This window comes from Triturus cristatus, chromosome 7 (genome assembly GCF_964204655.1).
Source record: "Triturus cristatus chromosome 7, aTriCri1.1, whole genome shotgun sequence".
Lineage (NCBI taxonomy): Eukaryota > Metazoa > Chordata > Amphibia > Caudata > Salamandridae > Triturus > Triturus cristatus.
In genome coordinates, this window is record NC_140590.1 from 22,627,043 (window position 1) to 22,654,813 (window position 27,771).

The 27,771-nt window shown below is 49.9% G+C and overlaps 1 protein-coding gene across 1 annotated transcript in view; it reads left to right on the forward strand.

Annotated features, from left to right (window-relative positions):
• Positions 1-27,771, forward strand: part of LOC146808714 (cell adhesion molecule CEACAM21-like) — a 238,775-nt gene that overhangs the window by 61,302 nt on the left and 149,702 nt on the right. Inside the window, exon 2 of the mRNA XM_085615526.1 lies at positions 6,365-6,721. Coding sequence (XP_085471652.1) covers positions 6,365-6,721 — 357 coding nt within the window. The remainder of the gene's footprint in view (positions 1-6,364; positions 6,722-27,771) is intronic.

A 27,771-nucleotide genomic window follows, 5' to 3' on the forward strand; every position in this document is an offset into this window, starting at 1 on the left:
AGAAATAAACAAGCATTGACAAGAGCAAGTAAACAAACATTGGCGAGCAGAAATAAACAAGCATTGACAAGTGCAAAGAAACAAGCACTGGCGAGAAGTAGTAAACAAGCATTGTCAAGTGTAAATAAACAAGCATTGGCGAGAATAAATAAAGAAACAGGCACCAACAAAAGGGCGAAAAGAAAACAACGACACAATGGTGACCCCCAACACCTCGCCACAGCGGAAGCCCCTTGTCGCGGGAGGATCACACCTGCGAGCTCCGGAACCTCTGACCAGGACCACGGGAGGGAGTATGGGCCCCGAGTGGCAAGAATGGTTAGAAGACTTCGAAGATTATATCGATGGAACCAAAGTAACGGAAGACAAAGAGAAGTTAATTGCCCTCCGTAACCTAGCAGGCCGGGAAGTAAGCAAAATAATCAAGGATCTTTCGCCTGCAGAGACTGGAACATATGACAAAGTGCGTGAGACACTCAACAAGAAGTTTCTCCATAAAAGAAACATGGACTATGAGCGCCACGCATTTCACCAAGCGCGTCAAGGGAAAGAGGAAGCAATGAGTGCATTCATCACCCGGCTACGACGGCTGTCGAGACATTGTGAGTTTGAAACCTTCTCGCCTGACGCTGCCATCAAATCGCAAATCATAGCCGGCTGTCACTCAGAAACACTCAGGAAACGGCTACTGAGGAATCCCCACGACTTGGACGAGATTGAAGAAATGACTCGTATATACGACCAAGCGGAGGAACACGCCGCCACCATTGAAACAGGACACAACGTCAGTCATGAGCAAGCACACCGCGTTCAAGAACAACCTCGTAGCAGAAGGAAGTATTCGCAGGAGAATAAATGGAGACCTAGTCTGTCGTCTCGCCAACGACGCCCGGAGTACAGGAGAAGAGAACCAGGGCGAAGGGACCGAAAGCCGGAAAGGACTAAACAATGTTATCGGTGTGGATATGACTATCCTCACATAGACACCTGTCCGGCCATGGGTCAGCGATATAGGAAATGTGGGCGATCCAACCACTTCGAAGCAATGTGCGGGGACTATCACAAGGAAAGGCAAGGTGAAACAACGAGATCGTCCCGCTCAGACGCAAGGAAACATCACATACGAGCTGTTCAAGGAGAGTTCATACAGTCTCCAGGCTCATCACACTCCAGCCGGGAATCCCGCAGGTCACGATGGGAACGCAGATCCACATCTCGGGACTCGAGATCATCTTCCTCCAAAGACTCGACCTACACTGTGCAATACTTGAACATGATTGCGGACCCTGATCAACTGAAGAACTATCCACGCCTAGACATTAGAGTGGGGAATCACGACACCAAATTTGTAATGGACAGCGGAGCCTCGCTGAACTATATTCCAGTTACGGAACACGAGAAAATGGTCCCGAAACCCCCACTAACTTTTGCACCGGTCCGCGTCTTCACGTGGATGGCCAAAAAAACACTCCCCTGCCTGGGTAAATTCCACACAACCCTCACCCATGACGACATCCCCATACCGGCGGTCATACATGTCATCAAAGGGCCTGAAGCCGACTGCCTACTTAGCCTCCCCACTGCAGAGCATCTTCGTCTGGTGGAAATATTATTCAAAGTCAACGACAATCAGAACTGTGTCAGCAAGTTTCCCGGATTATTTTGAGGCTTAGGCAAGCTGAAAGGTTGTCAAATTCGGCTGCACATTAAAGAACAGATCAAACCCATTGCGCAGCACCCACGACGTGTTCCATTTCATCTTCAAAGTGCCGTCAAGGACGAACTTCAGGAACTTCTATCCGCAGACATCATTGAGCGCACGGATGGCCCGACCCCTTGGGTGTCGCCGGTGGTCATCGTACCTAAAAAAGGGACTCCCAACAAGGTGAGACTGTGCGTTGACATGCACCTACCTAACACCGCAATTGAAAGGGAGCGACACCCTGGACCGCATCTGAGCGATATGATTGCTGCACTGAATGGCGCAAGGGTCTTCCCGAAGCTAGACCTGAACAAAGGTTATCACCAGCTAGAATTAGACACCAAATCTCGCTACATTACCACGTTTGCAACTCACCTAGGACTTTTTAGGTACAAGCGGCTGAGCTTTGGTGTCTCGTCTGCCGCGGAAATCTTTCAGGAGGCAATCCGTCAAATCATTCAACACATCCCCAACACCTTAAACTACAGCGACGACATCCTGGTCTGTGGGTCTGATGTTCGTGAGCACGACATCGCTCTTGATCGCATTTGCCATGCCCTGTTGGATGCAAATTTGACGCTGAACAAGGAGAAATGTGAGTTTCACCAGGCCACTTTGAAATTCTTTGGCCACATTTTCTCAGACGAGGGCATGAAGCCTGAATAATACCAAGAGCCCGCAGGATGTCAATGACTTGAGGTCCTTCTTAGGGATGGCCAGCTACTGTGCCCGCTACATCCGTGACTATGCGACCATCAGTCACCCCCTTCGGATTCTTACCAAGCTTGGTCAACCGTTTGACTGGACCCCTGAGTGTGAGCGGGCGTTCAAGGACATCAAGCGCGCTGTAGAGTCGGCCGACAGCCTCTCCTACTTCAACCCTCAACGGAAGACTGAGATCACCGTGGACGCCAGCCCCGTTGGATTGGGGGCCATCTTGGCTCAATATGATAATGACTCTGACCAGAGGCGGATCGTTGCCTATGCCAGCCGCAGCCTGTCTGATCCCGAGAAGAAGTACTCGCAGCCAGAGAAGGAAAGTCTTGCTGTAGTCTGGGCATGCGAACACTTCCATGTCTTCATATATGGCAAGCACTTTACCCTGATCACTGATCATCAGGCGTTGATCACCATCTACGGCAACCCGAAATGCAAGATGCCTCCGAGAATTGAGAGATGGGGTCTCAGACTTTAGGAGTACACTTTCACTATTGTTCATAAACCGGGGAAGGCGGAGAACCCGGCTGACTACATGTCCCGCCACCCTCAGCCATCTTCGGAATCCAAACCATCAATTGCTGAGGAGTATATCGACTTCGTGGCTGACCAAGCATTGCCACCTGCCATTCCCATGGACGTCATTCGGAAGGTCACCGCCCAGGACACTATCTTGCAAATGGTACTCCACCGGATCCAAACTAATAGATGGAGATATAACCCGCAAGAAGAAGACACAGACTCTACAATCCGGAAAGAGATACAAGCATTCCGGCACGTCTGTGATGAACTGTCGGTCACCACCGATGGAGTCATCCTAAGAGGTCAACGACTTGTCATCCCCAGTCAGCTACGGCAGGGAGTTATCAATCTGGCCCATGAAGGCCACAGAGGAGTAGTATCTACGAAGCGAGCTCTACGGGAACGCGTCTGGTTCCCCTTTCTGGATCAAATGGTGGAGTCTACACTAAAGGATTGCCACCTCTGTCAGTTGACCAGCAAAAGCAATCCACCGGCACCACTACAAATGACCACCCTACCCAGTGGAGTGTGGCAAGAAATTGCCATGGACTTTTATGGACCGCTGCAGTCTGGAAAATATGTGGTTGCCATAATTGACGAATATTCACAATTTCCCATCGCACAAATAATATCGTCTACAAGCGCCTCCTGCACTCTCAAGGTGCTAGATGAGGTATTTGCAAATGGGGTGTCCCCAAGGAAGTCAAAATGGACAATGGGCCCCCATTCAATGGACACGAATTCAGTGCCTTTGCGAAACACATGGACTTCAAGCACAGAAAAGTCACACCACTCTGGCCACAAGCAAATGGCACCATTGAAAGATTTATGGCTACGATCAAAAAGACATTTCAGCAAGCCACGGCTGAGAAGAGAGAACTGCAGGCAGCTCTGAATGAAGTTCTCAGAGCTTACAGGACAACTCCCCACTCAACCACCGGACAATGCCCTGCAACCCTCATGCTAGGGCGGCCAATGAGAAATCGCATCCCGACATGGGAAGGTGCCTTGCAAGCGGTATCGCCAAATCACATTCACCAGGAAATAGCTGTGACTGACAAGCATAACAAGGACAGAATGAAATCGTATGCCGATGCCAAAAGGAGAGCGAGGTCTCCATCCTTGCATGAAGGGGATCATGTCTTCATCAAACAGGAGCAGCAGAGAAAGACTGATTCCCGATTTTGTGACGAGCCACTGTTAGTTACCCAACAGAAGGGCACTATGTTGACGGCGGAATCTGAACAACGCAGAATCACCAGGAACATCTCCCACTTCAAGAGGTGTCCGCAAGACATAAAAGGACCTGGGATGAGCCCGACTGGCACTCCCGCACTTTAAGAACCTGACCTTGGTGATACAGAAGGCAGAGGTCAGCAGAGTGAGCCCATGCCGAGTGTGTCCACTGGGAACATGTCATTGCGACCACGTCGTGATATCCAGCCACCAAAGAGACTCATTGTAGGGATGGACTGAAGCACTGTTTGTTTGTTTTATTAAGAAAAGGGGAGATGTAATGAAGTTAGCAGTCTAGTAGTTGGGGGGGCGGAGCGAGTGGGATGGAAGGGAAGAGGAGGGGTCAGGACAGGATGAGGGCAGTTAGAGTAGGGACAGGGCAGAGGCTGGATGCAGAGAATAAAGCTCCAGTTATAATTACAAGTAGTGTCTGTGATTATTTGTAGCACGATGCTACACACCAGTGCAGCAGAGCACATTAAAACACGCATTCGAGCAGCTACAGAGGCCACCTATGTGTCAGGGGTCACGCTTTAATGGTGAACATTGCCGCCCTCAGGCAAGCCTCATGGTGCTGGTGCTGTTCATATGGTAACATGATGCTTGCTCTATAACAGAATTAACCACATTCAGAACCAGGAACACAACTCGAAGACATGCAGTGCACCATCATAAGCAGCATTAAACCCAACCAGGACTTGATGCAGCAGTCTTGCATGGCTGCACTCGAAGCAGATGATGCAACAGGATTGCCTTGAGTCACCAAGGCTACACACGCACGCATATAACACACAGGCACCCATGCATACACACAACACACATACACCCACGCATGCACATAACACACAGGCACCCACACATGTATAAAACACACATGCACACAACAAACAGACCCTTGCATATACACAACACACATACACCCTCGCCTACACTTGCACACATACACCAACGCATGCACACAAAATAGAGGCGCCACACATGCAGAAAACACACACACACATGCACACAACACATAGACACCCATGCATACACACAACACACATACACCCATGCATACACACAGACACCCACTCATTCACACAACACACAGGCACCCACACATGTATAAAACACACATGCACACAACAAACAGACCCTTGCATATACACAACACACATACACCCTCGCCTACACACTGCACACATACACCAACGCATGCACACAAAATAGAGGCGCCACACATGCAGAAAACACACACACATATGCACACAACACATAGACACCCATGCATACACACAACACACATACACCCATGCATACACACAGACACCCACTCATTCACACAACACACAGGCACCCACACATGCATAAAACACACATAAACACATGCAAACAACATACAGACACCCAAGCATTCTCACAACACAGACATTCACACATCACACAGACACCCACGCATACACACAACACACAGACACCCAAGCATTCTCACAACACACAGACACTCACACATCACACAGACACCCACACATACACACAACACACAGACACCCATGCATATACACAGACACTCGCACACACAGCACAGTGCCAAGGACCCTGCGCATGGCAAGGTATTGTTTTCCTTCAAATATACCAAACTCTCCAAAAGACTTTCCACAACACCATACTTTAATGAAACAGCAGAGAGCCAAGTGCCAACAGTTCACTAGCAGGTAGCACCAGCCACATCTGTGGCACTGCCCAAACTGCACCCCCTCTGTTGAGATGGCTACCAGTGCACAATCAGAGATAATTAACATAACAAACACTCCAGACAGGCCAGTGCAGATACAACCAAGCACTGGCTGGCAGTACTCCAGCTACAAGAGGCAGCACCAGTGGTAGATATCAGTAAAGAATAGAAAACATCATGCGGGTCCCAGCAGTAGATTATTGGCAGCTCTCCATGGTTGTGCACTTCTTACTCAGATGTTGGGAGGGGCAGGGGTGGACTCATGTTTGACTGTCCATGGAATTTTGTTTTGGTCACAAATCCCAGGATGGCATCGTGGGCAATGGGGGTGAGTTGTAGTACGCCACCATATGGGGGACTGTCATTAGTGTTGGTGCCAAGCACCAGAAACAACTGTCTCACATTAAGCACTGGTGAGATGATTCAAACCGCAATAGCTCTGTTACAATAACTTTTGTTCTTTTAATTTGCAGCCCTCTTGACTTTTTGGATGTCACAGACGTCGTCTCAGATCATTTTCAACCCACCAACAGTACTCGTCAAAAATGGATCCACCGCAAAGCTGACCCCTTCCGGGATCACCCAGGAAATCAAGTATTACAACTGGTTTCGAGGGAGCGACACCTCCTCCGCCAACCTGATACTTGAATATGTCTCTGGTAGCAAATCAATCACCAAAGGCCCTAAACACACTGGAAGAGAAGCTGGGCTTTCAGGTGGTGAGCTGCAGATATTGAATGTGAGTACAAATTACTCTGGGAACTACACAATCCAGATGCAGCTGGGAGTCCAACGCATCCAGCAGGGCACCGTCCAGCTACAGGTCTACAGTAAGTGTTTGTTTATTTATGTGACATTTTTATTTAACGTATACGTGACTTGAGTTATCGGGGTGCTGTACTGTAAAAAACAATTTTCCACCTGTAAGAGTGGTCACATGGACCCAAAGTTTACATCACAAGTTAAGCACCTGATTCTTCGTCTGAGGTGTACCTGGTCCATTATCTGTATAGGTTACATTGTTTGCCATACACCTGATATTCCCAGCTAGTAGTTGTAAGACCTGTCAGCTTTAGGGTAGTCTTCCCCTAATCTTTTAGCCTTTACCCTCCTATTTGTTTTCCTTCGTTTCTGTTGGCCTTAGGACCCTGTGCACTATTCTACTGCTTAACGAGTGCTGACTCCCTAAAACATGGTAAAATTGCCTTACACCCGATGAGCATATTTAATTTACTTTTAAGTCCCTAGTAAAGTGGTATACCAAATACCCAAGGCCTGTATATTAAATTCTACTAGTCGGCTTGCAGCACCTATTGTGCCACCCCTTTAAGTACCCCCTTAAAACATGTTACAGGCTTGCCATTGCAGCCTGTGTGTGCAGTGTTAACCTGCCCCTTTGCCAAGCCTAAAACTCCCTTTTAGATACAGACCAGTCACTCATAAGGTAGGCTCTAAACAGGACAGGGTGCAGTGAATTAAGTTTTACATGTCTTGATAGTGAAAAAGTCACAAATTTGCCTTTTAATACTGTGAGGACTACCTCTCTATTAGGATAATATTATGCTATCTTATTACATTTGATAAGTGCTAACGTTTGATTGGGAGCAGGTGGAAAACTCGTATTTGGTATCTGAGGAATTGTAATTTAAAATCCTCATTAATGATAACGTTGGATTTTTGCCCTAACCATTAGGTTCCTGCAGCAAATCGCATGTATAATTTAAAAAAGTTAGTTGTAGAATTCCTAATTCAAGCCTCAATCTAGAGTGAGATGTAGTCAATCTGAGATTGTTTTTTTCTATACAGTTAAGCAATATTGTATCTAGTTTCACAATTATTTGTTTGTGCATGATCAATTATTTTAAAGTTAATTGCAGTGATAGAAGAACGTATGGCTCCTCCTCTATATCTCTGTGCGAATGACTCAAAGATGAGTGTTTTATTGACACATGTATTGGCCTGTTTAGAAATGTTCTGTGAGCAGTTGCATTTTTCCTGCTCTGTTCCACTCCAAGGACAGAATATTTTTTTATCAGGGTCCGGTCTCTTTTGGTCACTAGTCCATTTGTAGCCAGATGGTGAATGGCCAAACATATTATTTTAGTTTTGTCGTAGTGTATTTTCAAATAGTTGGAATGAGTATACTCTTGGAGTCGTGTTAGCTGACATTGTAATCCCATCTGAGTCTCCAAAGACCAGCAGGGGTGACAGGTTAGATCCCATTCTAGTACTTCTGCGTATGGGGGATGTTTCTGACTGAAAGCCGCCATGTCTCTGCACTGAGAAGTCTTCATACTGTCCTCAAACATTACAGGTGAAGTTATTCCCTAGATTGGACCTTTTTGAGAGCTCTGAAGAGACAGTCTCATTACAATCGATTAATGGCTTTCTTCGATTGGGCTGGGAGGGCCACTGTCGGTTCCATGGAATCTCTGGAGGTACATAACATGTGCAAAAGGGTTCGGAGATCTGTTTCAGTTGGGCAGACAGTAACCGACTTACATTCTCCCTGTGCTCGTAGTGGTGGTGTCGGAGTTTATGCAATGCATGTTCTGCTTTGTCTGAGTAGGGTTCAAGGCACATTATCCCCTCTTCTACTTTCTTAACAGATTTCAAGATGAACAGGTATTCATTTTATATTTGTAAGGTACTTAATAGACATTTTTGCACGGCTTACTGTTGGACTATGTCATTGTCTATCATAAGTTATCCTCACCAGGTAGCTATACCCACCCCTACAGTGGTACAGGAGAGTAGGCATGGCCCTTATTTTTATCTATGAATGTGCACCAGTGAGAACTTAAGCATTCCTTATCCTCAGACAGTCTAAAATTAGTGGTGTTCATTTGCCAGATCTTCATCTGCTGGCATATCCTACCCGTTTGTAGGTAGGTCGAGAAGTACTGGGGCGTGATCTGATATTCTTCCCTTTCGTATCTCACCTAAGATTGTTCTAGAGAGTAGTACGCAAGACAGTAAGTAGTACTTGATCTGGGACTCGAGCATTGAACGGAGGACTGGTAGGTATGGTCTTTATCACATGGATGTAGTAATCGTCCTATATCCATTAGAGCAGCATGACCTTGTAAGGCATTGAATTAAAATATTCTGTCGGAGAATTTTACCCTACTGGAGGGAAGTTCATTCCAGGAGTGTGTCCAATGACAGTTTCCAGTCCCCTCACACGAGGGTGGGCGTAGGGGCCAAATTCAGTAGGAGATGGTTCAAGGGTGTATAAAAAGGGCATGAGAGGAATTTGGTGCATCTGTTGTACCGATTTGTCATCAGTTGTTGGGTCTTGGTAAATGCATATAGCCTTAAGGATGAGATTTGCATACAACATGCTTTTTCAAAGGTTGGAGGCGTTAGGGTGTGTATGTTGGTCAGGTTTGAGGCAGTTACTGCTCACAACTAATCCTACCTGTCGTGTCGCCATGCCTGACCAGGTCCCGAGCTTCCGGGTCAGGCATGGCAGGAAGAGGATGCAGGAAGGTGGGACAAGTGCGCGCACATTATAGGGTAGTAGCGCGATTAAAAAGGGTGAATAAAGACGTGTATGAACGCCTCTCGTGTCGGCGCATTACTTAAAGGCGCGCAACGCGAAACTGGCGACGAGGGTGGGATGAAAGGACACCCCCCTCCAACTGCACGCGACTCAAACAACGTTTAAAGAGCGCCCAGCCACAAAAGAAGAAGCGCTACCAATTATGCTAATGAGCACTGCCAATCAGCTCAGCACTGCAGCCCTGACAAGGACTTCCTGTGAGGAGAGTCTCTGAGGCCCCAAATAAATGACCGGTGCACAGCACTGGGGTAAGAACTCTAGTTTTTCATCACTTCAACTGGCATACAGGTGTCACATCCGGCGGCCATCTTAGAGTCAGGCACACCCCATAGGAACAAATTGGTTTCAGTCCGGTGGCCATTTTGAGGTCAGGCAAAGGTAATAAAAGAAGCACCCTGAGCCCGCTACAGTAGATTTCGAAGCTCTGCAAAGCCGTAAGAGGCGTCAGGAGGGATAGTGAAGACAGCAGTGCATCACCCTGTCCACTCGACCTGACTCCACACAGAATGTAGCACCAGGTCCAGCCTCAGCCGCACCGCAAGGGCCCATACGTATCATCCCTGCGTCCCCCGAACCTCTAATACTGACTTCCGGAAACAGCATGGGCCCCAAGTGGAAAAGCTGGTTAGAAGACTTCGAAGATTTTATGAAAGGCTCAGGAGTAGATGATCCTGACCATCAACTTATAGCGTTAAAAAACCTAGTGGGCAAAGACGTCAGACAAATAATCAAATAATTACCCCCGGCAGACACTGTGTCGTATACAGACGTGAAGGACGCCCTGAACAGAAAATTTCTCCACAAACGCAACCTAGATTATGAACGCTACACCTTCAATCTCGCGTCCCAAGAACGCGATGAATCCATGGGTGATTTCATTTCACGACTAAAGCGTCTGGCACGATATTGTGAGTTTGACAAGTTTAACACTGAGGACGCACTTTGATTACGCATCATCGAAGGATGCCAATCCAAATCACTGTGACGTCGACTACACAAAAACCACTACTCGTTTGACGACATTGAAGAACTCACACGCATAAGTGACCAAGCTGAAGAACACGCAAAGAAAATGGAAGCCGGAAAAATAGAAAAGAAGAAACGACCTCTGAGTTCAATCCCATCCAGAATCAAGACGTCGGCTGGATCATCGGAGGCCTGACAAACCCACAAGCTCGTCCCACGGTGGGACCAGAAGCAGTAGAACCCAGAAACAACCGCCACACTGCTACCGCTGCGGCCTTGAATAGCCACACTCTGGCACCTGCCCAGTCCTGGGCAACAATGCCACCGATGTGGGAGAGACAATCACTTTGAAGCTATGTGCCAAACCAGGCGTAAAGAAGCTAGGCCAGTCAGACGAAGTGTCGGCACACGTCACCACGCCAGGGCGGTGCATGGCAGAAGGGATCAATCAACCAGCTCATCCAGGTGTAGCACCCAGTCCCAGGCGTCCTATCGTTCTCACCGGTCGGCATCAAGAGATTCTTCCGCACCCACTCCCATATCACAGGACAGTGACGAATATGTATGCATGGTAGCTGACCCAGACCGGCTGAAGAAATGCCCACAACTAGATATTCGAATGGGAAACTACTCCGCAAAGTTTGTTCTGGACATGGGAGCATCACTGAACTACATTTGCACAACGGAATATGAAAAGATGTGCCCGAAACTGAAGCTAGAACCGGCTGCAGTACGCGTCTACACATGGATGTCCAAGGAGCCACTGCCATGTCTAGGACGTTTTCCCACAACGCTAACCTACAAGAACAGATCAATTCAGGCCCAAATTCATGTCATAGAAGGACCTGAAGCTGCCGACTGCTTACTCAGCTTACCCACAGCAGAACGAGTGAGGCTGGTAGAGATCCTATTCAGAGTGGATGACTAGCATGATATGGTCAACAAATTCCCGAAGCTGTTCTCAGGCCTAGGTAAACTAGCCAACGTCAAAGTTAAATTACACAATCACACAGGAAAGTACCATTTCACCTCCAGCAAGCGGTCTATGATGAGCTCCAAGAGCTGCTGAGAGCAGACATCATAGAACGGTCATCCGGACCCACTCTCTGGGTGTCGCCGGTGGTAGTCGTGCCCAAACGAGGACATGAAAACAAAGTACACCTGTGTGTGGACATGCGCGCCCCGAACACAGCCATAGAACGAGAAAGACACCCTGGACCTCAAATTAGCGACCTGATTACCCGCCTGCATGGAGCGACAGTCTTTTCAAAATTAGACCTCAACAAAGGATACCACCAGCTTGAACTCCATGAAAAATCGAGATATATCACCACGTTTACCACTCAAGGACTCTTCAGATATAAATGCCTTAACTTTGGCATCTCGTCAGCGGCGGACATCTTTCAATAAGCCGTTCAGCGGGTGATCCACCACATTCCAAACTCATTCAACTACAGCGATGACATACTTGTATTTGGCACGACATGTGAAGAACATGACAAAGCCCTAGACCGCGTGTGCCATGCCCTTATAAACGCCAACCTCACACTCAACCGAGACAAATGTGAATTCCACAAGTCAACCCTTAAGTTCTACTGCCACATCTTCTCCAAAGATGGCATGAGGCCAGACCCTGACAAAGTCTCAGCACTCGCTGACACCCCGCAACCTCGCGACGTCAGTGATGTTCAGTCATTCCTGGGCATGGCCAGTGTGAGAAGTTGGCCTGGCATATGCTGGTCACTAGCTATAGTGGCCACCTTGCACCAGTCCAATTCGACTCTTATGGTAGATAGGTTTAAGACAACCTTTTAAAGAAAGCTATCCTAGTGGTGGTAGCTGTGGAGAGCAGCCTTCAGGCTAAGTCTCCGAGGAATGTAAAGCAGCTTGTTTTACCTTATAATCTCTTGAATTACCAAATGAAAGGACACCACACAGGTATATATATCAAATATATATGTATTTATTTCTAGACACACTCTACTAATCTCTTTGAGATTAGAAGTCAGGAACACATTCAAATATCAATGTTTCACAATAAGTTAAGCACAAATATGGCTGGGGCCCTAGGGGCGTACCAGACCATATACTAAAAAAGAGGTTTAGGAAAGTCGACTTGTAAGGGGACAAGGCCTAGGGCCTGTAGAATGGCTGGGGCTTCACTAATCCACCCACGGCAGCTAAATAATAGACCCACGGGAGACGCGTGCAGTGTGAGAACACAGCCGCGAGTTCCCTATTGATTTCAATGGAGCAAGTCGCGGTTGGATTTTTAAAGTTTTAGGGTACTTAGAGGAAGTCTACAAGTAATCCACTTACAAGGTAAGTAATTCGAGGGCCAACACACAATAGGGCACCGGAGTGCACGAGTTACCTCACCCAGGGAAGCCGGGTGCATAGGTGTCTTTTGGTGTCGGGTCGCATTGCTGTTTTCTATGGAAACCAAAGAAGATTTGCTGCTTGCGAAGACTAAAGAAGTGTCCGGTGGAATCCAAGGCTGGATTCAGGATGAAGATGACCTGAAAGCAGAAGGGACAGTGTTCACAGTCACTAGCCAGTGACCCTGGGCCAGGAAGATGGAGGCCCACCGAAGCCGGGTGATTTCAGGTTTTCAAGGGTGTTTTGACTCTTCGCTCACGAGGACCAGGAGGCATCGACAATGACCAGCAGCTGTATTCGGAGTGTCCCACGACGTCTGCAGCTTACTGAGGTGTCGGCAACCAGATTGGAGCCAACAAGCCTTGGTAACAGCAAGTCTCGTGTAAAGTGAAGAAAGTCAGCGGTGCAGACCAGCAAGGTCAGAGGGACTCACCCAGCGAGGGTGAGTGAGGGCAGGCCTGGAGCAACCAGGGGAGCCCTTTGGTTTGATCAGAAAGTCTTCAGGGGACCCACAGGCCAACGGGCAAGGGATCGCGAAGACGCCTCATGAGGAAATGCTTTACAGGAGCCCACGGTCACTCGGGACGGGGTAGACCTCTGATTTTCGCTGCAAAACTAGCTGGAGGCTTGGGCCACAAATGGTCCAATGCACAAGTTCGTAGAGCATCGTGAAGGGGTTGCACTCGACAATAGTGCACGGTACCCAGGTATTGCTGTTCCTCGTCACTCGTGGGGTCCACACACCTCAGCTCTGCTGGGGACTCACAATGGCTGTCGAGGTCAGGAAATCCACTTCCGGGGCTGCAGAGACTTCGGACTTCGGCAGCAGCGGGAAGGTTTGCGACCGTTGATTAGAGTTGTTGGTGCCTGCCAAGCAGGGGAGTCACTCCTTGACTCCAAGGGAGATTCTTCTGTCTTCCAAAGGTAGTGGAACGTCGAAGGGCCAGGATTCTTCTTGTAAAGCGTCGTTCAGGGATATCTAGTTTACAATGGCAAGGGTTCCCTATCTTATACTAAAGGAATGGGAGGGACTAGCTTTATGACCACTCCTCTTGGAGGGTCAGGGTAGGGGGTGGTTACACCCACTTACCTTTGTCGAGCTTCACGCCAGAGCAGGGACAGGTAGCCCCTGAACCGGTTTGAGCTGGCATTTGCTCAGAGGAGCCTACTGCTCCCCCAGTGCAGGACTTCAAAGCACTCTAGGAGTGCACCCAGCCAGCCCCAATACACTAAATCCTGTCTGGAAGGTGGTGACACCTCCCTGTGACAGGATGCCTATTGTTGGGCCTCCTCCACTGCGAGTTTCAGTCAGCAGCAGTAGGGCAGCCCAGTGTCTGTGCTGGTGGCATCCATTTTGTGATGCCAGGGCTTTTTCAGATTTCTACCGTGTTTCCACAGTGGGTACATGTCGTCCCCTCTAGAAGGGTGGGATCATACTCCCACACCAGTTATGGTGTGGGGGTATGATTCCAAGTTGTTTGACACCAAACACGACATGTTTTGATGCAGTCATTCCAAAGTTAGCATTTACCGTTGGGTTATAATGCACTTAAGAGTATATGGTTTAACCGCATCCACAAACGGCCATAGAGAATAGACTCTGCCAGCTGTAGAGGGGCTCTGCTCATGCAGAGGCACCCCCTCACATTGTAAACCAAGCAGCCTGCCCTCTGGATTGATAGGGCCTGCCTTAGGGGCTCATAAGGTACTACAGTATCCAATCACTAGTGCATCTAATATGCACTCCAAGTTGTTTAGAGAGAACAGGCAGATTGAGGCCCTGATTAGCAGGGACCCAGAGAGACTATAGCCAGAAACCAGTGTTAACATCAGAAAAAAAGTGGGGGCAACATAAGTGCAGATCCTACTCTCCTACACAACCCCCCCCCCCCCAAACGCAGGGACACTAAACTAACCTTGACCAATTGAGTCTTCGTGTTCTAAGTGGAAATACCTTGAGAGTCCATCTGCATTGGCATGTTGGGTCCCAGGTCTATGTTCCAATGTATAGTCCATCCCCTGTAGGAAAATGGACCACCTTAGCAGTTTAGGATTTTCACCTTTCATCTGTTTGAGCCATAGGAGGGGCTTGTGGTCAGACTGAACTATGAAGTCAGTGCCAAACAAGTATGGCCTCAGCTTCTTCAGGGCCCACACCACAGTACAGGCCTCCCTCTCTATAGCTGACCAACGTTTCTCTCTAGGGGTCAGCCTTTTGCTTATTAAAGCTACTAGCTGGTCTTGACCTTCATCATTCAGTTGAGACAGTACAGCTCCCACACCCAGCTCAGAAGCATCTGTTTGGACAATGAACTTTTTTGTGTAGTCTGGACTCTGTAAGTTGGGAGCAGTGCACATGGCCTGCTTCAGGTCATCAAATGGCTTTTGACAGCTAGCTGTCCACTGAACCTTTTTTGGCATTTTCTTAGAGGTAAGATCATTTAAGGTGGTCACTATAGATCCATATCCCTTAACAAACCTCCTATAGTACCCAGTCAGGTCTAAAATGGGTCTAACCTGTGTCTGGGTTGTTGGAGCTACCCATTCCATTATGGTTTGGATTTTGCTCTGCAATGGTCAAACCTGGCCTCCACCTACAAGGTGGCCCAGGTACCCAACCTGACTCTGCCCTATCTGGCACTTAGTGGCCTTGATAGTGAGGCCTGCTTTTTGCAGGGCCTCCAAAACCTTTCTGAGGTGGACCAGTTGATCCTGCCAAGTGGAACTAAAGACAGCAATATCATCTAGATAAGCTGAGCAATACGTTTCCATACCTGTCAGAACTTTGTTCACCAACCTCTGAAAAGTGGCAGGTGCATTTTTCAAACCAAAGGGCATCACCACAAAGTGGTAGTGCCCACCAGGGGTCGAAAATGCTGTTTTGGCCTTGGCATCATCAGCTAACTTGATTTGCCAGTAGGCAGCTGTTAGGTCAAATGTGGTCAGATATTTGGTTGAGGCCAAAGTATCAATGAGATCATCTGCCCTGGGAATTGGATAGGCATCAGTCCTGGTGACTGCACTGAGGCCTCTGTAGTCAACACAAAACCTCATTTCTTTCTTAGCACCCTAGGTATGAGGTTTAGGCACAAGGACTACTGGACTAGCCCAAGGGCTATCTGAAGGCTCAATCACACCTAGTTCCAACATTTTCTGGAATTCAGTTGTGATACAGTCCCTGACATGGTCAGGTTGCCTGTAGATTTTACTCTTGACAGGCAGACTGTCTCCAGTGTCCACCTCATGGGTGCACCAGGAAGTCTGACTAGGGGTCAGGCTAAACATATGTCTAAACTGTTGCAGCACTTGTCTGCCTTCAGTTTGCTGATGATCAGTGAGGCTGCTTGCCAAAGCAACACCATCAACTGACCCATCATCAGGGTTCTGTGAGAGCAGGTCAGGGAGAGGGTCACTCTCCTCCTCCTGTCCTCGTCAGTTGCCATGAGCAAGCCCATGTCAGCCCTGTCGACATATGGCTTTAACCTGTTGACATGGAGCACCCTAAGGGGTCTCCTGGGAGTTCCAAGATTCACCAAGTAGGCGACTTCTCCCTTTTGCTCAACAATTGTATGGGGGCCACTCCACTTGTCTTGGAGAGCTGCTGGGGCCACTGGCTCCAACACCCACACTTTCTGTCCTGTCTGATTGACAGTCAGTACAGCCTTCTGGTCATGCCAAGCTTTTTGTAGTTCTTGGCTAGCCTCCAGGTTATTGGTTGCCTTCTTCATGTATTTGGCCATCCGGGAGCAGAGACCAAGTACATAGTCCATCACATCCTGTTTTAGAGGTAACTCCCACCCCTCCTTCACCAAACATAATGGACCTCTTACAGGATGCCCAAACAGAAGTTCAAATGGGCTATAGCAAACCCCCTTCTGTGGAACCTCTCTGTATGCAAACAGAAGGCAGGGAAGCAAAAGGTCCCATTTTCGCCTAAGCTTTTCTGGGAGGCATTTAATCATTCCCTTTAGGGTTTTGTTGAACCTTTCAATTAACCCATTGCATTGTGGGTGATAGGGAGTAGTGAACTTGTAGTTGACACCACACTCCTTCCACATTGCTTTTAGATACCCTGACATGAAGTTGGTCCTCTGTCAGATATAACCTCCTTAGGGAAACCCACTCTGGAGAAAACTCCAATGAGGGCTCTTGCCACCACAGGGGCGGTGGTGGTCCTGAGGGGAATTGCTTCTGGGTACCTGGTGGCATGATCAACTACCACGAGGATAAACCTGTGCCCAGATGCTATTGGAGGGTCAAGGGGACCAGCAATGTCAATCCCTACCCTTTCAAAGGGAGCCCCCACCACAGGTAGTGGTATCGGGGGGGGGCCTTTGTTGTGCCACCTGACTTGCCACTGGCTTGGCAAGTGACACAGGAGCGACAAAACTCCTTTGTGTCCTCTGACATGTGTGGCCAATGAAAATGAGGGACAAGCCTGTCCCAGGTCTTGTTTTGGCCCAGGTGTCCTGCCATTGGGATATCATGTGCTAGGGTCAAGAGGAAATCCCTAAACTTCTGAGGTATTACCAACCTCCTGGTGGCTCCAGGGGTAGGATCTCTAGCCTCAGAATATAGGAGTCCCTCATCCCAATAAACTTTATGGGACCCACTAGCACTCCCAGCAGCCTCAGCAGCAGCCTGCTGTCTGAAGGGTTCAAGAGAGGGACAGCACTGTTGCTCCTTACTCAGATCTTCCCTGGAAGGTCCCCCTGCCCCCAAGAACTCAACCTGACCAGGCTCAAGTTCCTCTGGGGCAGTTCCTTCTTCAGGATCTGCTTCTCCTCCCTCAGGAGGGGAATCTGAGATCTGAGACAGAAGGGAAGGCACTGCCTTAGCCTTACTGCTCCTCCTCTTAGGTAGCATCTGGTCCATAGTTTCAGGATTCAGAGCTGGTTCAGCTTTATGCATTTTGGCTTGTGACCTGGTCACAGCAAATGCCTCTGCAGGTATGCCCAACATCTCAGCATGAGTCCATAACTCTACTTCATACCAGGCTGAAGTTTCTAGATCATTGCCCAATAGACATTCGACAGGGAGGTCTGCACTGACTACTACCCTCTTGAGGCCATTTACCCCTCCCCAGGAGAAATTCACAACTACCAGACTATGGTTGGTCCTGACATTGTTTGCATTGGTAACCTGGTACATTTCACCCAGGATGATCTGTGCAGGGTCCACTAGATCCTCTGCCACCATGGTGACACTAGCACCTGTGTCCCTAAATGCCAAAGCCTGTTTGCCATTAATTACAGACTGCTGTTTGTGTTTGCCCAGATTACTGGGGCTCACTAGGAAGGACATATCAATGTCTCCCTCAAAAACCAGCAAGGCCTGAGTGGGTACTCTGACTAGGCCAGAGTCTACTTCAGAACCCAGGGCCAACCTGTCGCGTCCCCTCCAGGTTTCTCTCCTCAGAATGACGCTGATGCTCTATGGGGTCCACCTCCCATCTGCCCCTAGTCCGGAGGATGTGTGACACACACGGACGGTGGAGGCAGGTGAGCGAGGGAAGGAAGGATAGGGACGGCTGGGAGGGAGATCTGAAACAAGACAAAACAAACTGTGAGCTAGAGACTCTCCTACAACCTCCCCGGCTTCCCTTCCGTGGGTACTCCTTCTTACCTGTCGTCTCCTCCCGCCACTTTGTTGGGAAGTTCTGTTCCACGACACCACCTGTTAAGTCACAGGGACGTGGGGGAGCAAGGCTAAGGTGACCCTGCGAGGTTCGAGTATCAAGGAGCCGGGAGCGGCTCTCCTTGAGAAAGTGAAGTGTCTTCCCCAGGGGCTGTGACTTGATTCGTCGGAACCAACTAAACAAAAAGGGGAGGGTCTTCCAGCACCGTTAGTTCACGGTTCTGCTGTGCCCGTCTTGGGTATCCCCTCTACCGGAATGGTTGCAGTGAGGTCGGGTTCTGAATGCTGTGTTGGCGCTGCCACTCTATGCTCGGATGCCCAGCGAGCAGAGGAGCGCGTGAGTCTGGGGCCCCGGAAATCCTGGGGCGATGAGTTGGCAGGACTCGCTACAACTCAATGCTCCTGGCGGAGCCTGGAGCAGAGGAGCGATACTCCCCTGGATGACGGCCCGGCACTCCTGGGGCAATGAAAGTTGCGCGCGGATGCCCGGAAATCCAAGGGCGCTGCTGGCGGCGTTGCTTTTGCTCCCGCTCTAGGAGGAGCCGAGAACCGGAGAGCGTCTTACGCGAAGGTGGAGAGGCCCTGCTCTCCTGGGTTGACAACAAGAAAGGGCTCAGGACCGGTAGATCAGTACCGGCGGTGCGGAGGCAGCGTACTTCAAGACGCTAAGGTACGCAGTTCCAGCCGACGAGAACTGCCAACGCTTCTCTGCTACGACGGGAACGTCCGGGAATATTCGGCACCGCCCTCGACGTCTTTGCAGCCTATATGCGTTCTCTTCCGCGTAGGCGTATCACGTGGTGCGGGTTTCTTCCCGGAATTCTGGGAATCGTAGTTTGTCACTTGAGTGGCTGTTCCGTCCCAGCTCGGGAGTTTCGGGATGCGACACTCAGCGCATTACTGAGTGCGAAACCTGACAGTACATCCCCTCTCACTCCTCATGTGGCGCTGAGCGGAGCCCCAGGCTTACCCGGACATCTGCGATGAAAGGCCGCTACCAAGCGATCTGCATGGACTGCCGTTGCAGGCTCCCATGAGTTCTCCTCAGGCCCGTACCCCTTCCAGGCCAGGAGATACCAGAGCTTGCCTCGTGCCATCTTGGAGTCCAGTACGCGGGTCACCACATACTCGCGTTCATGCTGCACCCATACAGGAGGTGGGAGTTTCCGAACTGGACAGAGTGATGGTTTGAGCAACGAGACGTGGAACACCGGGTGGATGTGCAGATGCGGGGGAAGTTTCAACTGCACCGCCACGGGGTTCACGTGTCGTACCACGGGATAGGGGCCTATGAATTTAGGGTTAAAGACGCTGGGTCTCCGGAATCTAATGTTCTTCGTGGACAGCCATATTCTATCCCCTTTGTGGTATACTGGGTTGGGTCTGCGGTGTTTGTCAGCCTGGTGTTTGTATCGTGTCTTAGCCATTTGCAGGCTTGTGCGGGCCTTTTTTAGGGTCAGTCGAATCGTGGTGAGCCTGTTCTGTACATCAGGAAGAATGAGGTTAGTGTGAGGGAGCAGGAAAGGAGTAAAACGGGGATGATACCCCGACGAGAGGAAGAAGGGTGTTTGTTGTGTGGATGCATGTATGGAGTCATTATAGGCCACCTCGGCTACCCACAACCAGTCCACCCATGCGTCCGACGCCTTGTCCACATAACAACGGAGGTATTGCTTAAGGGTCTGGTTGAGCCTTTAGGTCTGTCCATCGGTCTGAGGATGGAAGCTTGTGGATAAGGACGACCGAATGCCTAGTTCAGCACACCAGACCTTCCAAAACCTCGCCATAAACTGGGAGCCTCTATCCGAGACTATTCCGAGAGGAAGGCCATGGAGCTTGACCACGTTCACCAACAGGAGTTTTGCAAGTGTTCCCGCCGTAGGTACTTGTTTACACGCCAGAAAGTGTCCCATCTTGGTAAGATAATCTATTACCACGACTATGGCTGTGCAGTTCTGATCTTTGGGCAACCCTACGATAAAGTCCACCGAGATTCTCTCCCACGGATTCATGGGTGTAGGCAATGGACGTAAAAGGCCTTGTTGCTTGCGATGATCCGCTTTCATCTGTGCGCAGACCTCACTGATTTGACCCACATTAGAATGTCTGGCCGTACTGACGGCCACCAGAATTGTCTTAGTACTTTCTCTAGGGTCTTGGTACCTCCCATATGCCCTGCACAGGGTAGATTATGACACCAATGGAAGACCAGTTTCCGTAACCTGAGCGTCGGGACCAACATTCTGGAGCCACACATGGGGATGCCTTGCTGCAGACGCCACTCCTTATGCCGTTTTAACCAGGAGTTCCAATAAAAGGAGGCTATCCCTCGCCTTACTCCGAGCACGAACGACTCAGTTTCTGTTCTTCCCACCACTTGCTCCGGGGACAGGATAGCTTGCTGTGGATCCACTGCCGAAAGACCGGTCATGTCCTGTCTGGATAAGGCATCGGCCTTTTTGTTCTGCGAGCCTGGCAGGTAGGTGACAATGAAGTGGTATTCGGCGAAGAAGAGCATCCATCTACGTTGACTGGGAGAGAGGTGGCGAGCTGACCTCAGAAACTGGAGGTTCCTGTGGTCGGTGAACACGGTGACTTGATGTTGGGCACCCATCAGCCAGTGTCGCCACTCCAGGAACGCCTCCCGGATTGCGAGCAGCTCTTTCTCGGAAACAGTGTAATTCTGTTCTGCGGTGTTCAGCTTTCGGGACATGTAGGCAACGGGGTGAAGGTGTCCGGTGTCTGGATGGCGTTGGGAAAGAACTGCTCCCACGGCGCCATCGGATGCATCCGCTTCCACTATGAAGGGAAGATCGGGCTTGGCGTGTCGCAAGATGGGAGCGGACGTGAAGGCGATCTTTAGCTGGTCGAACGCCCTTTGGGCCTCTGGTGACCAACAGAATGGAATTCCTTTTCGAGTCAACCTGGTGAGGGGCGAGACCAGTTGTGAAAAGTGATGAATGAACCGCCTATAAAAGTTCGAAAAGCCGAGGTAGCTTTGTATGTCCTTGACGGTTCGAGGTTGAGGCCATTGCTTCACAGCCTGCACTTTTCGGACGGACATCACCTGTCTGGCGGGGGTCAGGTGTACTCCGAGGAATTCCACGGTGTCGACATGGAACTCGCATTTGGTGAGCTTACAAAACAGCCGGTGGTTCTTCAAGGCCTGCAGTACGAGCCTCACATGGACGACGTCTTCTTCCTGATTTGTTGAAAAGATCAGGATGTCGTCGATGTACACCACGACAAACCTGTCCAGAAAGTCCCGCAACACCTCGTTGAGGAAAAACTGGAAGGCTGTCGGGTGGGGCGTTACAAAGCCCAAAGGGCATCACCAGATATTCGAAGAGGCCAAACCGCGTTTTAAAGGCGGTTTTCCACTCGTCGCCTTCTCTCATTCTCACCAAATGGTACGCCCCGCGTAGGTCCAACTTGGTGTATATCTGCGCTTCGCGCACTTGTTCCAACAGCACCGGAATCAGTGGCAAGGGGTACCGGTTCTTTATCGTCAGAGCGTTAAGGGCGCGGTAGTCAATACAACCGCGCAACTCACCGTTGGCCTTTGGGATGAAGAAGAGCGGAGACGCTGCAGGCGACCGTGAAGGACGAATGAATCCTAACCCCAGGTAGGTGTCCAGATACTCCCGGAGATGCCTCGTTTCCGGCCCGGTAAGCGCGTAGATCCTGCCACACGGAACGACTGCCCCTGGGACTAAATCAATGCGGCAGTCGTACTCCCGGTGTGGGGGCAGCTCCTCTGCTTTTTGTACGTTGAACACCTCTTTGTACGATAGGTACCATTTTGGGAGCGTCACGTCCTTTTCGGCCGCTGTGGCCACGTGTTGGGTGGTTGATGGTTCCAATGCTGGGTTGGTATTGGAGCGATGGCACTGGAGTTGACAGAGAGCTGAAAGGAATGAGATCGTATTGGTAGACCAGTTTATCGTGGGTTCATGCTTTCTTAGCCACGGTAACCCCAGGATGAGCTTACACCGAGGGGCTTGGATGATGTTCAACTGTAGCCACTCGCCATGGTTTCTCCCGATGGTTACCCAGATAGACGGGGTGATGTACCTTATGGAACCAGACTCCAGCTCTTTGCCGTCCACGGCATAGACGAGCTCTGGCGTGTTCTTGAGTATTAAAGGGATCCCTAGCCTTTCGGCTTCCTGTTGGTCCAAAAAACATCCCGTCGCCCCGGAATCCACCATAGCTCTGATGGTTTGCGTTCGTTTATCACCGCTTCCAGAGTGATAAAGAAGTGGTCAGGTTCTTGAGTGTGTTCGAACTCCATAGAAGGGATGGAGTGCTGGCTTGAAGGCTTCCCTTCCTGGTCCTTCAAGCTTTGTAGTTTCCCGCTGCTCCTTCTTCTATTACCAGTGCCGCTTGACCTGTACGGGATCTGCTCGTCTTGGGTCTGACAGGACATTCTCGAAGAAAGTGGCCTTTTTTGCCACAGTATAAACAGAGGCGCTGTTTGCGGCGATGGTCACGTTCGCTCAAGGTCAGGGAGGCTCTCACCGTCCCGATTTCCATAGGGTCCGCCCTGGGAGTAACATGGTCAGGAGTTCGGGCGTGTTCAAATGCGGCCGATGTCTTGTCCTTCCGTTTATGGTCCCCTTTTCTTTCCCGGAGGCGATATTCCAACCGGGAGGCCAATTCTACCATGGTACGGGGTTGCGGGTCAATTTGGGCAATAACGTCCTTCAGTTCATCCGTGAGCCCCCTGTAGAATATGGCAGACTGTTTGGCTTCAGGCCAATCGGTTTCTGCCACTAACCGACGGAAGCTGTTGAGGTATCCTATGAAGTCGTTGTTGGTCTGTTTGAGGTCCAACAGGTCTCGGTCTGCGGAGAAGGTGTCAGCCCTCCGGTCGAAGGTTTTTTCAAATTCACTGCGGAAGGCATCCCAATCGTACAGCAGGGCTTCGTCCTTTCGGACAATGGGAACTGCCCATTGCGCGGCGTCTCCGGCCAAATAGGAAATCAGAAAGGCCACTCTGGCTTGGTTGGTGAGAAAGAGCTTTGGCTTACAATGAAAGTGTAGCATGACTTGGGTCATGAAGACCTGGACCTTTTGAAGGTCTCCATGAAACCGTTCAGGGGGGGCCAAAGGTACGTGTGCCGGTATTTCTACCACTACCTGGGGGGTCTGTGGGGGGAACGGAGACCCTGCATCAAAGGGGTTTCTTTGGAGACGATCTATCCGTGCATGTAGTGCGGCTGTATCGGACCTGGAAGCCGCTAGCTCTACTTGAACCTGGGCTAATGCGGCAACCACGTCTTCTAAAGTGGCCATGATCTAGATCAGCGTGATCGGGAGGAGGATTATTCGTGGGCCGAATATTCTGTCGCGTCCCCTCTGGGTTTCTCTCCTCAGAATGACGCTGATGCTCTATGGGGTCCACCTCCCATCTGCCCCTAGTCCGGAGGATGTGTGACACACACGGACGGAGGAGGCAGGTGAGCGAGGGAAGGAAGGATAGGGACGGCTGGGAGGGAGATCTGAAACAAGACAAAACAAACTGTGAGCTAGAGACTCTCCTACAACCTCCCCGGCTTCCCTTCCGTGGGTACTCCTTCTTACCTGTCGTCTCCTCCCGCCACTTTGTTGGGAAGTTCTGTTCCACGACACCACCTGTTAAGTCACAGGGACGTGGGGGAGCAAGGCCAAGGTGACCCTGCGAGGTTCGAGTATCAAGGAGCCGGGAGCGGCTCTCCTTGAGAAAGTGAAGCGTCTTCCCCAGGGCCTGTGACTTGATTCGTCGGAACCAACTAAACAAAAAGGGGAGGGTCTTCCAGCACCGTTAGTTCACGGTTCTGCGGTGCCCGTCTTGGGTATCCCCTCTACCGGAATGGTTGCAGTGAGGTCGGGTTCTGAATGCTGTGTTGGCGCTGCCACTCTATGCTCGGATGCCCAGCGAGCAGAGGAGCGCGTGAGTCTGGGGCCCCGGAAATCCTGGGGCGATGAGTTGGTAGGACTCGCTACAACTCAATGCTCCTGGCGGAGCCTGGAGCAGAGGAGCGATACTCCACTGGATGACGGCCCGGCACTCCTGGGGCAATGAAGGTTGCGCGCGGATGCCCGGAAATCCAAGGGCGCTGCTGGCGGCGTTGCTTTTGCTCCCGCTCTAGGAGGAGCCGAGAACCGGGGAGCGTCTTACGCGAAGGTGGAGAGGCCCTGCTCTCCTGGGTTGACAACAAGAAAGGGCTCAGGACTGGTAGATCAGTACCGGCGGTGCGGAGGCAGCGTACTTCAAGACGCTAAGGTACGCAGTTCCAGCCGACGAGAACTGCCAACGCTTCTCTGCTACGACGGGAACGTTCGGGAATATTCGGCACCGCCCTCAACGTCTTTGCAGCCTATATGCGTTCTCTTCCGCGTAGGCGTATCACGTGGTGCGGGTTTCTTCCCGGAATTCTGGGAATCGTAGTTTGTCACTTGAGTGGCTGTTCCGTCCCAGCTCGGGAGTTTCGGGATGCGACACTCAGCGCATTACCGAGTGCGAAACCTGACACAACCCTACTACACCCTTATTCTGATTACCACCCCCACCAGTACTTGTACTAGGGGGAACAGTTGCCTTAGGGGCAGGAGTGGTGGTGGTTTGGTCTTTGGAGTTGGTACAATCAGAAGTCCAGTGCCCTTTCTGTTTACAGAATTTGCACCAGGGCTTCTTTTGGCCTTTTCCCTTTGTAGAATGTGAATCCCCACCAGATGCAGCTTTTTGGGGCACTTGTGAAGACTTCTGGTCTTTTGACTTATCCCCACCTTTCTCAGAGCCTTTAGAATCCTGCTTCTTAGTGTCGCCCCCTTGGTTCTGGGTTTTCTGCCTCACCCTGGTTCTGACCCATTTGTCTGCCTTCTTTCCAAATTCTTGGGGAGAGGTGAGATCAGAGTCTACCAAGTATTGATGCAACAACTGTTTTTGGCAATTATTAAGGATCTGTTCTCTCATCATAAGATTATACAATCCCTTAAAATCAGTAACTCTACTACCAACCAGCCAACCCTCCAGAGCCTTGGTTGCACAATCTACAAAGTCTGTCCAGTCCTGATTCTGTACTTTTTGGGTGTCTCTGAACTTCAACCTGTACTGTTCAATGGTTAAGCCAAACCCATCTATTAATGCACTCTTCAGGACTTCATAGTCATCAGCATCCTCTTCTCTAACAGTGAGGAGCTTGTCTCTACCTTTATCTGAAAAGGAGAGCCACAAGATTGCTGCCCACTGTTTCTGGGGGACCTGTTGTACTCTACAGGCCCTCTCCATAGCAGTTATCCATTTGTGGATATCATCCCCACTCTGGTAGGGAGGAACAACCTTGGACAGGTTCCTCTGGTCTGGAATGTAATATGTTGCTGTCAGCAGGGGGTTCTAACCCCTCTTTTCTAGAAGCTCTCTGGAGCTCAAAGGCTTCTTTATCTAATGCCAACTGCTTGGCTCTGAGGGCTACTCTGGCTTCCTCATACTGCAGCAGTTTGAACATTCTTTCAGAGGAGTCCTCTATTCTATTAAAGTATGAGTTCCTCTGCTGGACAGATTCTCTGCCAGATTCTCTGCCAGAGTGATATGAATGGTCAGATTCCCTTGAAGGGGACCTAGGCCTCTCTTCCACTCTGTCCGTTCTCTTAGGGAGAATTCCTCTGTCTTTTACAGACCCCTTTGGGTCTGGCCCTTCAATCACAGAGTCCAGGTCGTCTTGATTTTCATCATCTGACCCTGAGACTATGGCTGACCCACCCCTTGATTCAGACCCCTTAGCTCCTAGAGCTAGACTAAGGTCATCTGTGGTCAACTGATCTATCAAGTGAAGTGTGGAGGGACTCTGTCCTAGCTTCAGGTGTCTTGCAACACTCATGGCCTTCAAGTCAAAGAAGGTCATGTCCTTGTACTGAGGCTGGGTGGACCACTGGCTCCATCCCTTAAGGACATTCTAGTGTTGTGCAGTGTTGTACTACCTACACTAGTTTGTGGCCTACTGATCCTAGCTTGAGCTGTAGCAAGGGTGTGCTATCCCTTCACTCACAGCTCTAAGTTCAGTAGAACTTATTGATACTAAGCTTGACTTTTATATGTACCTTGAGTACCTTTAGTGGTTTTCAGTTAGTAATTCAAATAGAGATTTTCTGGTAAAACAATGGCAAGCTGGAATCCCACACGCTGCCCACCAATGTGAGAAGTTGGCCTGGCATATGCTGGTCACTAGTTATAGTGGCCACCTTGCACCAGTCCAATTAGACTCTTATGGTAGATAGGTTTAAGACGACCTTTTAAAGAAAGCTATCCTAATGGTAGTTGTGGAGAGCAGCCTTCAGGCTAAGTCTCTGAGGAATGTAAAGCAGCTTGTTTTACCTTATAATCTCCTGAATTACCAAAGGAAAGGACACCACACAGGTGTATATATATCAAATATATATGTATTTATTTGTAGACACACTCTACTAATCTCTTTATGAGACTAGAAGTCAGGAACACATTCAAATATCAACGTTTCACAATAAGTTAAGCACAAACATGGCTGGGACCCTAGTGGCTTACCAGACCATATACTAAAAAAGAGGTTTAGGAAAGTCGACTTGTAAGGGGACAAGGCCTAGGGCCTGTAGAATTGCTGGGGCTTCACTAATCCACCCAAGGCAGGTAAGTAAGAGACCCACGGGAGACGCGTGCAGTGTGAGAACACAGCCGCGGGTTCCCTATAGATTTCAATGGAGCAAGTCGTGGTTGGATTTTTAAAGTTTTAGGGTACTTCGAGGAAGTCTACAAGCAAGCCACTTACAAGGTAAGTAATTCGAGGGCCAACACACACTAGGGCACTGGAGTGCACGAGTTACCTCACCCAGGGAAGCCGGGTGCATAGGTGTCTTTTGGTGTCGGGTCGGGTCGCGTCGCTGTTTTCTATAGAAACCAAAGAAGATATGCTGCTTGCGAAAACTGAAGAAGTGTCCGGTGGAATCCAAGGCTGGATTCAGGATGAAGATGACCTGAAAGCAGAAGGGACAGTGTTCACAGTCACTTGCCCGTGACCCGGGGCCAGGAAGATGGATGTCCACGGAAGTCTGGTGATTTCAGGTGTTCAAGGGTGTTTTGACTCTTCGCTCAGAAGGCATCGACAATGATCAGCAGCTGGATTTGGAGTGTCTCACGACGTCTGCAGCTTACTGAGGTGTCGGCAACTGGATTGGAGCCAACAAGCCTTGGCAACAGCAAGTCTCGTGGAAAGTGAAGAAAGTCAGCGGTGCAGACCAGCAAGGTCTGAGGGACTCACCCAGCGAGGGTGAGTGAGGGCAGGCCTGGAGCAATCAGGGGAGCCCTTTGGTTTGATCAGA